This window comes from Argiope bruennichi, chromosome X2 (assembly GCF_947563725.1).
Source record: "Argiope bruennichi chromosome X2, qqArgBrue1.1, whole genome shotgun sequence".
NCBI lineage: Eukaryota > Metazoa > Arthropoda > Arachnida > Araneae > Araneidae > Argiope > Argiope bruennichi.
In genome coordinates this window covers 19,513,870-19,529,582 of record NC_079163.1, presented here as the reverse complement: position 1 = coordinate 19,529,582, position 15,713 = coordinate 19,513,870, and the positions used below count along the sequence as shown (strand labels likewise).

At 28.5% G+C, this 15,713-nt stretch overlaps 1 protein-coding gene across 1 annotated transcript in view; it reads right to left on the bottom strand.

Moving 5' to 3' along the window:
• Window positions 1-14,435, bottom strand: part of LOC129959651 (glycine receptor subunit alpha-1-like) — a 140,803-nt gene extending 126,368 nt beyond the window's left edge. Inside the window, exon 1 of the mRNA XM_056072539.1 lies at window positions 14,221-14,435. Coding sequence (XP_055928514.1) covers window positions 14,221-14,435 — 215 coding nt within the window. The remainder of the gene's footprint in view (window positions 1-14,220) is intronic.
• Between the last annotated feature and the right edge of the window lie 1,278 nt (window positions 14,436-15,713).

Here is a 15,713-nt window from a genome sequence, read left to right as displayed (position 1 = left end):
AACAAAATATTCGTAATTTTTTATTTCTTTTAGATAATTTAAAATATGACAAATGAAATAGGAACTATGAATCCTTAATTCAGATGGTACAATAAATTTAGCGAAAACAGTTTTAAAAACACTTTCATAAATGAACAAAAATGCATAACTTTTTTTTTCAAAAATTATCCTCTTTTTCAATTTTATCATTATATATTTTATAGAATCGTGAGATCGGTTTTTTCCCTCAAATTCACATCCAGGTTGGGCCACTGTAACGGAATCAAAATATATTTATATTAATCGAGTCACTGATAATTTAGCTCTGAAAAACTCAAAATTATCCATCGAGAACAAATATGCGAATAAAATCTCAAAATCCTAGCATTTCTGGAAATGAATGAAAAATTTATAACAAAATTCAAACTTTACAAACACAAATCGATTCAAGTTAATAAAAGCATTCAAAACTGGTCCTAAAATATTGTTTTAGTGTTGAATTAATAAAAACACCATACTGATGAAATTATTCCAAAAATCTTCAAATTGATTTAAAATATTAAAAATTATATGTAAATACCTCAAAAACTTTTAACTTGAGCTTGTTTGCTCAGAAAGTCATTATGACTTCTAAAGTACTACATGTTAAGTAAATGGATAGTCAAAAAATGTTTCGGTAAGGAGTCAAAGTATCATTTATTGTTAAGTGAAAAGTGGCCTAATTTACATGACTTATAAAAACTTATTGGAATTCCAGTAAGGTAGAGTGTCTGAAAACAGCTCTATAAATTTCAAGAAAAATACGGCGATACTTAATGGTATTAATATATGTGAAACCAAAACCAAACTATACATTTGAAATGGTAATTTAAAATGTATTTTCGTTTGAAAAAGTTGTTAGAAAAATCTCTTGCTTTTTTCATACAGTTTCAACTTCAATTTCAATGAAAGCATCAAGCATTTGGTTTGTCATACAGATAAGTAGCCATAAAGACAAAATCCCGCCCTTCTTGGTAACCGGGTCTTAAAACTACTGGATCATCGCCTAATAGAACGGTTACTGTCATCAGTTGCAGAATGGTAATCACTGATTTTTGAAATGGTAATTTAAAATGTATTTTCGTTTGAAAAATCTCTTGCTTTTTTCATACAGTTTCAACTTCAATTTCAATGAAAGCACAAGCCTTTAGTTTGTCATTCTGATAAGTAAACATAAAGACAAAACCCCGCCCTCCTTGGTAACCGGGTCTTAAAACTACTGGATCATCGCCTAATAGAACGATTACTGTCATAAGTTGCAGAATGGTAATCACAGGTCCATGCACTAAACCCATCAGCAGGATGTAAGCGCCATCATAGGAAATACGGTAACACAGCCATATCACTATTATCCTGTTCTCCAAGGGAAGAAAGAACCGGCATGCTGAATCGTTTTACTTCTCATCCTCGTACTTGTTGTGCTCCTCACACGGTATCATCATATGTAAGTAAGTGTTTTTGAATAGACTTCAGATATATTAAATTGCATATTGATCAAACGAGCAATGAATTTTGTGGTGAGTTCGCAGAACATTATCTGCATTTTGAAATTTATAGAAATATTCAAAAATATCGTTTACATAAAATATAGAAACATCATTAAATCATGTAATTTCAAGGTTAGTAGCAGCTCTTACTTAAAAATATACGTCTTAGTCAGCGGAATGTTTTTCTCTTGGCTTTTTCATATATTTATAGAATATGGCATATTTTGTATTTAGCTTTATAGTTGTCACAAACTCTTCCCATCTTGGACTTTGGAATCCGACAGCAGAGCAGCTGTATTCCAGTCAGTTGATACCGACTCCTACTAAGACATCAACACATGGTCTTCGGGTTAGATTGTAAACTGAAATTTAAGATGCCCTTAATTCTAAGTGTTATTTGTGTTTATTTTATGTGTGTGAAGTGTGAATAAATGTTTCGTCTCAAAGAATGTGGATTATTTGTGCAAAAGTGATATTATTACTCATATATAGTGGCGGTTTTGGAATATAAGGTAAGTCTAATTACATTATTTGAATTAGATTTTTTCTTCATTTTTTGCTGATAAAATTATAATAGTATAGTGAAAGAATTCGAGTATGAATTTTGAATCACGTCCTTTTCACTTATTTCCTCAAAATTTAAACCAGATCTTGAATTTCAGAGCTATGATAGGTAACAAATTTCATTTCTTTAGCTTATTGCGTGTTTAAATTTTTATGTTCAGAAGCGGTCCATTAAAGAAGCAAAAGCCATTCTGATGAACGATTCTGTCAAAAATTTTATTCAAATCTTCGTAAAAATTTTCGTAATTAAATCATGTGACAAATTTTATAAATCTTTTTTGTGGAGGTCTTCTTGTTTACACAAAAAAAATGCATAAAAAATATCACCCAACATTTTATATAAATCAATAATTTTGATGTAAAAGCCGCATACCCAATTTTATTTGTACTGACATTTTTTTTATTATTATATCCACAGACTGGCCGACAAACAGACGAACTAAATTGCAAAAATGAGTTTTCGGTGTCATAGAGATCTAAAAAGTGGAGATTCATAAAAATGTCGAGGTCGAATTTCTTTTTACTTTTACAGTACTTTCTATCTGTAGATTCCGTATAGCAGAAACAGAAAATCCATATAAACAGCACTTCGAAAATGCAGAAAAGTGGAATGAACTTTTCTATTACAGAAAAGTATTTGAACAGTAAATGTCATTTTTGTTGGCATTTACTGCAGTCATTTTTTTTTTTATTTTTTTTTCTCGTATCATATGTGTATAAGTGAAGACAAAAATATATTTTAAGTTACGAAGGAAGAATTTTGTATTTCCTTTAGATATTACCAGCAAAAAAAATCAATGGCGGTATTAACTTTTAATTTCCATCTCCTTTCACACCTTGCCATTAGCAATTATTTTCGAAGGCAGAATATTTATAGCCTTGATAAATGGCTCCTCATCGCCTAGCTTTATTATCATTTAATGATCTGACGCTGATCTTGAATTTTACTGCAGTAATCCAATTATATCTCAAAAGTTAAACCTGATCATTAATCGATAGCACGATTTTACTCAAGGGATTATAGAAGAGTGGTCGTAAAATGTACAGAAAAAAGTTCTTTTATTGCCAGAATCGCGATTATTTTCGAAAGCCGCTTTTGTAATTTAGAATTCATTGCTTAAGAGTGCTTAAGAAAGATATGTAATCATTTACTTCCCTTAGAATAAAATCTTTAAAATCTAATTTATATATATTCCACAAGAATTTTCTTTAATATCTATATTCTTTTTCAGAAAAGTGCTTCGAAAGTTGAAAAAAATCACGAAAATGAGAGTTTAGCTATAATAATTTACTTCTTAAATTTGTATATGCTATTCCATAGCAGGCTTGTTTATTTTTATTTAACTTTAAAAACTGGAACCTAAATTCACGGTGATTATAAATTTATATTCTAACTTTCTAGGACTGTTAAAAAAACAAATAGAACACAACCTTGTTGTTCTCCGGATATTACAAATAACAGTTCAAAATTCGGCACACATTATAACAGTTCATTGTAGCTCTTTCAAAAATATGAACTATAAGCAAGGTACTTTCCCAGCCTCTCTGATGTGACGCTTTGAAAATCTGCAAAAATGCATGTTATACGTTTGCCATCACCTGCTGGTAACGGTGAAACAACCACCTGCTGTTTGATGTAGACACCGAAAAAAATCAAATACTGCCATGCATGCATATCTGGACCGTTCTAAGTTTCACACCAGACATGCAGAAAAAATTGTGGGTTGAGTTATCGGACCACTTCGATATCCTTCGCATTTCTGGAGGGGCTCATATTGAAACTTATAACTGTGTTGAATTTAAACTTTCAACTGTTATTTTCGATTTCCGATGAACAACAAAGCTGTACTTTTTTGATGTTGTTGTTATTCTATGGCATACTTATTTATTTCTAATTAATATTAAAAATCTAAACCAAAATACATTGTGTTTATAAATGAATATTCCAACTTAGTAGAGTGTTGTAGGCTAAAGTGCAACCTGGTTGTCCGTCGGAAATTACAAACAACAGTTGGAAGTTTAAATTCGACACAGTTATAAGAATTCACTGTAAGCCCAAAAATACGAACGATATCAAGGTATTCTATACTTTTTTAGCATGTCTGATGTGGTGCTTTGAAAGTCTGCAAATATGCATGTCTTAAGGCAGTCAACACCTGTTGGTAGCGGGAGATCAAACACCTGCTGCTTGATGTAGACACATAAAAAAATCATTATTGCCATTCACGCATATCTGGGTTCTTTCTAAGCGTCATACTAGACATGCAGAAAAAATTGTGGGTTGAGAAGTGGTGGGTTTATCGTTCGTATTTCTGTAGAGGCTTACATTGTTAATTTATAAATAAATTAAATTTAAACCTTCGACTGTTATTTTTGATTTCTGATGAAAAACAAGGCTGTACTTTTTGTTGCTGTTTTCTTTTTTCAGATCTGAAAAGTAGGAATACTCATTTATAAACACCCTGTATTTTTAAATTAATCTGTCTCAATTTTCTAATCGAAACCACAGCAAAAATATTCTTCTAGCCTTTAGAAAACCTTTCTTCGAATTAAAAGGGGAAATATGTTCTTTTTTTACTTTATTTTGTTATGCTAACATCAAATTTGGAAGCTAAAAGAAAGATTTGTGCGTATATTGAATGACTATGGCAACACATTTTGAGTCAACACATTAATCAATTAGTTTCTGCTTCAATAAAGAAACACCGCAGGTTTTTCTCGCCTCTAAAGCCTATTTGAATTTACGAATGAATTTTTGCTGTTTTCAAACTCTTTTATTGAATTATTTCAGACTGGGACGAATATTAAACGTTTTAACTTTAAAAACCATGATATATTTGAATAATTATTCTAAACAAAAAACATATGATAAATAACAGCTCGCTTTCAAGAAACAAACACATTGGAAATGCTTTCAATAATCATAAACAGTTCTTCATTGCATTTCAACTCCAACTGAAATAAATTTCTGTCAAATAAAACTTTGCGAAAATGTATTATTAAAGACATTATTCGAGATAGAGCATTTCATAGAGTAACATGGAAATCATTTATCAGTTATTCTATGTGGCTTGGAGAGTTACGCTCTAATAGCGTTGCACATAAACATGATTTTTTTGTAAAAGTTTTTGAATTTATTAGTAAGAACTGCATATTAATGGGAATAAGAAATGGCTTACCATTTTACATAAAATAAATTTAACATACTTTCACCAGTGTGCAAAACAACAGATTTTTATTATTTTAATGAATTTCTACGTTTCTTTAACACCATTTATTGTTTCCGGAACTCACTGCTATGGGATACAGAGTCGAGATTTAATTTAATTAATAATTAACTAATAATTAAGTTTTAAAAATGTTAAAATAAGCAAATGATTAAAATTTTAACCATCTAGCCCATAAAATAGTGAGAGAAAAGTCGATAACAAAAAAATTTTTCAAGCATGAAATATGTCAAGTTAAATAAAAGTGTTTAATTAAAAAATAATTTCTCAATACCAGAAGGGTAAGGATACAAGATACACTTTACTGGTACTATCTGCTTGAAATCAACTTTATTTGATCTCTGATGAGTTTTGAAACAATTAAAAAAATTGGTGGATAATAAGCAATCGGCAAAATTCTGCTTCATGATTGATAAGATATAAAATAATTTTTATAACTTAATTAGTAATTATGTGATATTTAATTTGATGTCAATTACCCCAAGCTTTACCAAGGACAACTAAGTAATCCCAGTAACACAAATGTGATTTGTATTTCAAATGGGCTTTTGTTTCTTAAAATTACTGTTAAATGTATTTCGCTTATATGTTGCTAATACTATGTAAATTGATCTGGTTTATTTTCTAAAATGTTATTATATTAACGATTTTTAACTTCCATTAATTTTACAATAAATAGATCAAGTGAATTGCATAGCTGTTTAAAATGAAAAATTACTCAGCAGGAGTGGTAGGTCTCCCTTCAAATTTTTCATATATGCACCCATTACTGCGCTTTTAGTATTAAAGATCGTATAAGAGTAAAGAAAATGTATATCTTGTATATCTTTCTTTTTTTATAAATTGCTCCCATATTTGATACAGCTTTCATATTTGATCCAGTTCCCATATTTGATCCAGACCTACAATTAGAGTGTCAAGATTCCATACTGAATGTTAATTAGGTACTTGTAGCGTTTTTGAGTCACCGCTTTCGCATATACAGGCAGACCGACAGACAGTGAACCCTTTGGCGGTTTGATACAAAATTTGAAACTTTTGCAAATCTGGTGATAAAACCACAAACCAAATTCCATCTTTCTAGTTTATTGCGTTTTTGCGTCATCTTGTTCACAAACACATGGACAGACAGACATAATGCCAAGTATGGCTTTCTCGGATTGAAAAGAGATTTTTCAAAATTTCGACGTTGATTTTATTATAAGATTTCAAATATTTATTATTATACGCTTTCCTTGCCAAAATAGAAAATTATCAGCCAAATAGTTAAGAATTTTAAATAAGTCTTCGGCATTTAACGTTATCGTACCTAAAATATTAAGAAATTTGGCAATTTTAAATTAGTATTAAACATTAGCATATTTTTTTAATTAACGTTGTTCGTGTCCCCGCATTAAATGTAATATTTAAAGTATCGGATAATGTATACTTATATAAATCTATTTGAGTGAATAGGGTAGCATTATTGAAAGTTTTTACTCACTTATCAATAAAGTCATGAATGATGGGGCGGTGGGAAATTACTTCGCTGAAGACTGTTTGAATTCAAAAATACCAGGATTTTCCAACATAGGACCATTAATTTTAATTAATAAAAAAACAGCAATTTAACGAGTAGTTAACCCCTTAACTGTTTTATTTTCTTTACTATCAAAAAAGATGACACCTTCTATTTTGGGAATATTTTCTTATTTTGATTCAAATGGAAATCCATTGAATACTTGACTTATCTATGTATTCGAAGTAATTTTAATACTGAATTATAATCGTTATGAATGGTTTATTTTTTGCTTACAACAATGAAAATTCAATAAATCGATACACGTATGGCACTCGGGCAAAACATTTAAGCGGTTAAAGCGTTTTAAATAAACTGAAGTTGATTTAGGTCTAAATATAACATTAAGCTTTGACAGTCAGGCGAATTTTGAATTACTGAAAAATGCGTTTTAAACTTCATCAATTTATATATATCAGCAAACTCATTCGTTATACTTTTTAATACACTTTTTTCTTAAAAATATCAAAACTAATATATACTTATATTCTTAAAATGAGTCGAAAATATTTTTGTAGCTTGGTCAGTCTAATCCCGCATGGTTTATCTAAGAATAAGAATAAAGAACTCATAATAAAAAGGAATTGTGGTGAAAGAAATCAAAGCGACCTTAGAGAAGCACACAGTAGTGAACTTTTGAATGCATGCTTCCTTACTGAGGGACTTTCAGGGGAAATTGGATAACATCTGTGTTTCACTTGAAGGAAAGCCTCCAGAGTTCAACCCAACTTTAATGAACAATTCGCTGCTAAAGCACATTTTGATTCGATCTAATGCTGGTTACTAGCACAGACAAAGAACCATAAACTTCTTTCTACAATTTAACTTTATCGGTCATTACATTTCTTAATCTACTCAGTCATTGATAGACTAGATTATTTTGTTAATCAATCATGGCTCAAAGGTTAACCAACAATTAATTTGAAAATCGCAATACTTAGTTTTTAAAAAATTTTAAAATAATATCCCGAATTCCCCATATCAGTTACTGTCGAAAAAATATTTTCGCTGATAAAATATTCGAAGCTTTTTTTGTTATGTAGAAAAAGATACTCTTACATGGAAGAAAACAAAAGAAAGGGATTGGATAATTTATACCACTTACGAAGTAATAGGAAACTGTAGGTTTAAATTTCTTATCCCTCGATTAAGAAGCAACTGTGTTTGCTTTTCTCTGAAAGAATTTCCTTTATAGCGTTGATAGTTAGTGAACTGCGCTACTAGTTTGAAAATTAAAATTTCAACCGAAACGAGTTAAATTTTTAAACACGTAATAATTTAAGATTAAAAATATTTTCAGGTTTGAATAGCATAAAGGGCAAATAAAAATTGGCGGCATGTATATTTATATGTGTGCAGCAGTTATTTTCTTTATATTTATTTAAATAGAAAGGCCAAATGTAATTTTGGAAAACAGACCAGTTTTAAAATTGTAGAATGGCATAGTTAGGACATATCTCGTTCCAACGACGATACCTGTCATAATACCTCAATTTCGAAAATTCTCAAAATGGTTATCTTCAAATATTTTTTGAATAATTCATATTTTATGAGCAATTACTAAGTAAAAATTGATGCACCTACTTTCATTGTAAAAATGTAATTTTAACTTTAATAAAGAAAATGTAATCTAGAAAGAGAATGTTCAATTTGTTTCACATTTAAAACATTTCCGAATTACATTTTATAATTTGTCGCAAAATAGATTTAGATGTCCAAGAATTAACTTAAAAACACCTTATCCGAAACGGCTCCCCCCCCTTTAATTCGGTCAACTGGGTATACTATATCATGAAAATACACAAGATATGAATTTTCGCTATCGCCACAATTTTAATAAAATCCTGTTAATAATATTATTGTTTTTCAATGAGTGACAATTAAATTCTCACCTCCGATATGCTGTTAATTTTTTCGAATACGTACTTCCTCCAGTATAATCTCTATACATTCGTAATAGAACCATATTCTTTAATATTTATTGATATTAAGTTTGTCGATTAACAGCTATCTTTAAAAATATGATATTCAGACGCTTTGTTTCCTCTTTTATAGCTTCTGTCTTCATGTGGATGGCTTACTTCATCTCTTCTGATCTTCACTTTTTCTCACCAGGGTATGTTGCAATCTTGTATTTTAAATTACGTATATTATCATGTATTGATATTGGACTTGTTGTTTAATATTTTCGCTATTAATATAGAAATCAGAATGAAGGGAATACAGCAATTATACAAATACTAACATTTACTGATATTACGTTTTCGATTAATTACTATTATTTAAAATATGACATTGAGAATGAAGGAATTAAAACAATGACTCTTTCTTTCTTTTTTCACCCAGATTCTATTTTCATGTCGATGGGTACTTCATCTCTTCTGATCATTTTTTCTTACCAGTGATATGTTTCGATTTTGTATTTTGAATTATGTATATTACCATTTATTTAAATTGAATTTATGGGTTAGCATTGTCTCTATTGATACAGAAATCAGAATGAAAGAATTACAACAAGTAAATTATATTTCATTACCATTTACTTATATTAAATTTATCGATTAATTATTATTATTAAAAATATTGCATCGAGATAAAATTGAAGAAACTACAAGAAGGACGCTTTGTTTCGTTCTCATTCAGATTCTATTTTCATGTCGATGGGTACTTCATCTCTTCTGATCTGATTTTTTCTCACCAGTGATATGTTGCAATTTTGTATTTTGAATTACGTATGTTACCACTTGTTTAAATTATATTTATTGGTTAACGTTGTCACTATTAATATAGCCATCAGAATGAAGGAATTACAAGAATTAAATTATACGTATTAACATTTATTGGTATTATATTGATCGATTAACTACTATTATTCAAAATGTTGCATTGATAATGAAGAAATTACAAGAAAACGCTTGATTTCCGTTTTTATAGTTTCTGTCATCATCTGAACGGGTACTTCATCTCTTCTGATCTTCACATTTTTTCACCAGTGGTATGTTGTTATCTTGTATTTTGAATAATGTGTATTAACATTTATTGAAATTTGACTTGTTGGTTAACATTGTCGTTGTTGATACATATATCATAATGAAGGAATCACAGCAATTAAATTATACGTATTAACATTTGCTGATATTGTGATTGTCGATTAACTACTATTATAAAAATATAACTTAGAAAACGAAGGAACTACAAGAAGGACGCTGTTTTCCCTCTTTCACCCAGATTCTGTCTTCATGTGGAAGGCTACTTCATGCCTTCTGATCTCCACTTTTTCCCGCTAGTGGTTTGTTGCAATTTTGTATTTTTAATTATGCATATTACCATTTATTTAAGTTGGATTTATTGGTTAGCATTGTCACTATTTATTTAGCAATTAGTATGAAGGAGTTGCAGCAATTAAATTATACACATTAACATTTATTGACATTAAATTTATCGATTAACTGCTATTATTAAAAATATGGCATTGAGAATTAAAAAAAAAAAAAAAAAAAAAACGCTTGGTTTTCGTTTTTACATATCCTGCCTTCATGTGGAAGGGTACTTCATATTTTCTGATCTCCATTTCTTCCCACCAGCGATTTGTTGCAATTTTGTATTTTGAATTATGTATATTACCATTCATTTAAATTGTATTTATTGGTTAGCATTTTCACTATTAATACAGCAATCAGTATGAAGGAATTACAGCAATTAAATTATACGCATTAACATTTACTGATATTAAACTTATCGATTAACTAATATTATTAAAAACGTGTCGTTGATAATGACGGAACTATAAGAAGGACGCTTTGTTTCGTTTTTACTCAGATACCGACTTCATGCGAATTGGGCGCTTCCTCTTGATTGATCTTGTTTTCCTTGTACTAACAATGGTATATAATACCATTCATAGAGGTTGAACTTGTTATTTTCGAACTTCTTTATTAATGCAACAATCGGAATGAGAGAATTAAATTAATAAAATGGCTTCGTTTTGACTTTGTAAAAAAACGTTGAAATTCACCGACCTTCGATTTATTATTCTGTATATAAAAGCAGGAAAAGTATTCCGTTCGTTTACATTACTGCGTACAGAAAATCGAATCATTCACCAAAACAAAGTTGTATTGTCAGATGAGTTAGTCATGATCGAACAAAATTCTTTAATGGACCTGTGCATGCCATCTGCTCTTTTTTTTTTTTTTTTTTTTTTTTTGTGATCAATTCTCAGACATGGAAAAACTACGCTTGTTAATAGACAAATTGCTCAATTGTTGATGTCGCCATAAACGAAAAACTGTAATTTTGCAAATTTCGTTGCCTTTCTTTGGCTGGTACAAATGTATCAACTTGCATGTTCCGTGAATTTTTCGAAATAAATAAATATAAACTGCGAACTTAATCAATAATTTAGTATTCATATTATTTATTATCTTTGTTAACCACAAAAATGATAGCTAATATTATGGATAATTGTTTCTGGTACAATTTATTCAGAGAGATCAAATAAGGAAAAACAAACTGATGTTAATTTTTTTTCTATACACATAATTAAAATAATACACTATACATAATTAAAGGAAAATATGTAGTTAGTCAGTCAGACGTAATTTGTAGATATTTTAACAGAGAATTAAGTCTATGAAATGTTGAAAAAAAGATCAATGAATTGTATACTAGCTTTCATAATTATCGAATAAAAATACCACATATTACAAAATTTCTTATTTATTAGAAACTGGTTTTAATCAATCTTTTTTTGCTAAAGTATAAGACTTTCCTTTTGGTAGATAGACTATTATTTTTATCTACTAGTTTTAAGCCTTGGGAAATGAGATTTTAAAGTAAATAAACCCAAATGTTTTTATATGAAATCAATTTTCTTGAAATTTCAAGAGTATTGAATTTGAATTTTACAAATATATATAAATAAAAATTATTTATCTGCTTCAATATACAGTATACAAAAAATACGGTTCGGCCTTTTGTAGATTTTAAAAACAATCCTTAATGCCTTTTACGGAAAGGATTCTTAAGTGTGCTGTAAATCATATTATTTATTACATATGTTTGCTGATAATTAGATTTGTCTTTACAGTATGAAACAAAATGCGAAATCACTGAATAGCATTTCATCTATAAGTTGCTATAAATTTTTAACATCGAAAGAATTATTTATTTATTACTCATAATACAATGAGAAGGAAAATATATAAAACTGAAGCATACAGAATCATACTGAACAGTTTAATATTCTCACTATATAGAGATTGTCCACATCTTTAATGGTGATTTAATACATTATGGTAAATAAATGCATCTCTAAAAGTTTTTAAATACATAGTCAAAATCTATTAATGGATAGAAAATAATGAAAAATCATGTGAATAACTAAATTTTTAACTATGATGGCAATCACTAGATGCCTTATCATACATCTGAATCCTGATTCGATGTTCGGAGAAATATTTGTCAGGAGTTGAGATACCCAAATAAACTCAGAACAAATCTTTAAGTTGGATTTATTCGTTCATACTCGAGCATTTATCACTATTTCCTTTATCAAAGTCACAATCTCTTTTATTCAATTGATATATTTAAATATTTAAATGGAACTCAAAACGAACAAACCTGTCTTTTATACTGAAATAATACATCGAAATAAAAGATTTTTTTTTAAAAAAACAATATAATGAAAAATTAACGTGCAGGATAATTTGCAATTTGAATCAAAATTTCGAATAATTCGGACAATTCGAGGTCTAAATAATTAATTTTTATAAATCTTTGTAGATAAAAATAAAATGATGAGAGCTGATACTATTTCATATTTCGATTTCACAATTTTGATAATTAAAATGAATATGCATTCTTTAAATTGTAGTACCAAACAGTTAACTCATTTTACATAATTCGGAATATATAAATATTTAATTAGAGCTCAAAATGAATAAGTCTTTCTTCTATATTAAAATAATACATCGAACAAAAACAATATTCTTAAAAAAAATACTCAATATAAGGAAAATTAATTTCAATGTAAACAAAATTTCAGATAATTCGGAAAAATAGTTCTGAATAATCAATTTTTATATAAGTATGATTAAATAGATAAAAGTAAAATGATGAAAGATGATCATATTTCAGTTTCACAATTTTGATTACTGAAATGAATATATAGTCTCTAAATTGTAATGTGAAATATTTAGCTCCTTTTACATAATTCCAGATATCTAAATATTGAATTAGATCCCAAAATGAATAAACCTCCCTTTTATACGAAAATAATATGTCTAGCAAAAACAATATTCTTAAAAAAATACTCAATACAATGAAAAATTAATGCCCATACTAATTTGCATTTTATATAGAAATTTCAAATAATCAGTTCTAAATAATTAATTTTTATATAAGTTTAGCTAAACAGACAAAAATAGAATGATAAGAGCTTATACTATTTCATATTTCAGTTTCGTAATTTTGATTACTGAAATGAATATATATATTTTTTAAATGTTATGCGAAACAGCTCACTTTACATAATTCGAGACATTTAAATAATTAATTAGAACTCAAAATGAATAAATCTATCTTTTATATTGAAATAATACATCGAATAAAAAAATATTCTTTAAAAAATACTCAATACAATGAAAAATTAATGTGTGTACTAATTTGCATTTTATATAAAAATTTCAAATAATTCAGACAATCAGCTCTAAATAATTAATTTTTATACAAGTTTAACTGAACAGATAAAAATAGAATGATAAGAGCTTATACTATTTCATGTTTCAGTTTCGTAATTTTGATTACTGAAATTAGTATATATATTCTTTAAATTATAATGCGAAACAGATCACTTTACATAATTCGAGATATTTAAATATTTAATTAGAACTCAAAATGAATAAATCTCTCTTTTATACTGAAATAATACATCGAATAAAAAATATTCTTAAAAAATACTCAATACCATGAAAAATTAATGTGTGTACTAATTTGCATTTTGTATAAAAATTTCAAATAATTCAGACAATTAATTCCAATTAAATAATTAACTAAGTATAACTGAGTAGATAAAAATAGAGAGTTGATACTGTTCCATGTTTCAGTTTCACAATTTTGATTACTGAAATAAAAATATATTCTCTAAATTATAATGTCAAACAGTTAGCTCACTTTATATAATTGCCTCTATACAATTGGGATAATTACTCTCGAAATGTAAAAAAAAGTGCAAATAGTTTGCTTGAGAGTACTCAGGTAATTGTGAAAAAAGCAAAGCACGTGAATAAAGCGCTTACCAAGCAACATCAAATGCATAATTACGTGATTAAAAAGTGATTAAATAGAAAGTAATTCTTCAACTTACTCGTAACACTCGTTACAAGAAGATAACTTGAGAAGAATAATGATGAGAAAGAGTACTAAATGAAGAGACGATCCTCGTTTTCTCCTGAAAGCCTCCATTCTTTTCCTCTCTTTGGGATCTGCAAGCGGAGTTGGGAGCAACACATTCGGCTCCAGCCAATTGCCTCTAGATGTCAGCAGTGTAGCCCCCTTCACAGCCAATCGGAAACGGAGCATACCTTAACTTCCAAAAGGGCGCTGCTTTGCAAATAATTTGTTTGCATACAAATGAAGTAATAGCGAGCAGGAGTGTAGCACTTTTTTTATAACCCTTCTTTTTTGAAAAGAAAAGAAAACGGTATTCTTTAACAAATAAGTATTTGCATCTCTTCCTTTCTAATTTTTGTTTCTATAGATAGAAGATGACGAATCGTTTTGCAGATTGCTAAGAAGAGAAATATAAATAGAGGTCCCGTTGCTTCCTTGAAAACTAATTTCTAACTATAAAATGAAATACTGTTACTTACGTTTGCTGTGAAAACATTGTTTTCCCAGAAGTCTGAAGAGTCAATAACCCAAGGTGAATAGTTCAGAGTCGTTTTGGTTTCGAATGCGTGTACTGATTTATTCTGTAATTGAATTATGGAAATATTATATTTTGAAATTTTACTAGTCAGAAAATTTTCTTGATATTGTAATAAATTGCTCACAAAATTTAATAGCATTAAATTTCCAAATGTGTCTTCATTCAACCGAGTCTCATTATAGAACCAGTTTCATCAAATAGTTTTAATCCTTGTATATGTGTCATACATGGAAAAGCTTAATCTCTGCTCTTTTTCAGCTACCGAGAGTTCCAAAACCCTTTTTTCCCCTTCAACCATAGGTTTGGCGCAGTTTTAACAAAAATGATGCTTATTTATTCTGTAACTGAATTACGGAAACATTATATTTTAAAATTTTATAGGTATAAAAATTTTCTTAATAATAAATTTCTCATAAAATTTAATAGTATTAAATTTGCAGATGTATCTCCAATAAATCACGTCTCATTATAAAACCAGTTTCATTCAAATAGTTTTAATCTTTGTATATATGTCGTACATGGAAATGTTTAATCTCTGCTTTTTTTTCAGCTACCGAGAGTTCCAAAGTATTTTTCTCCCTTCAACCATAGCTTGGCACAGTATTAACAAAAATGGTGCTTGCGTCATTAAACCACAACCGCACTGTTAAACCATACAACGAAGTGTAAAGATTCATTCGTAATGATATGAATGCCATAAATAATTATTTTTATGAAATAATTTTTATGATTCATACATTTTGGGCTTACGAAAAGATGGATAGTTCATCTTATGAATTAAAATTTTCTTAAATGTTTGAATGATTTCTACAGAGTCAACATAATTTACTGGTTTTATCTAAAAAGGAATCTTAAATCTTAAATGCAATAACTTTGTTAAGTCTCTTATCCATATTTAATAATAAAATATTGAAAAAATAAACTTTAAA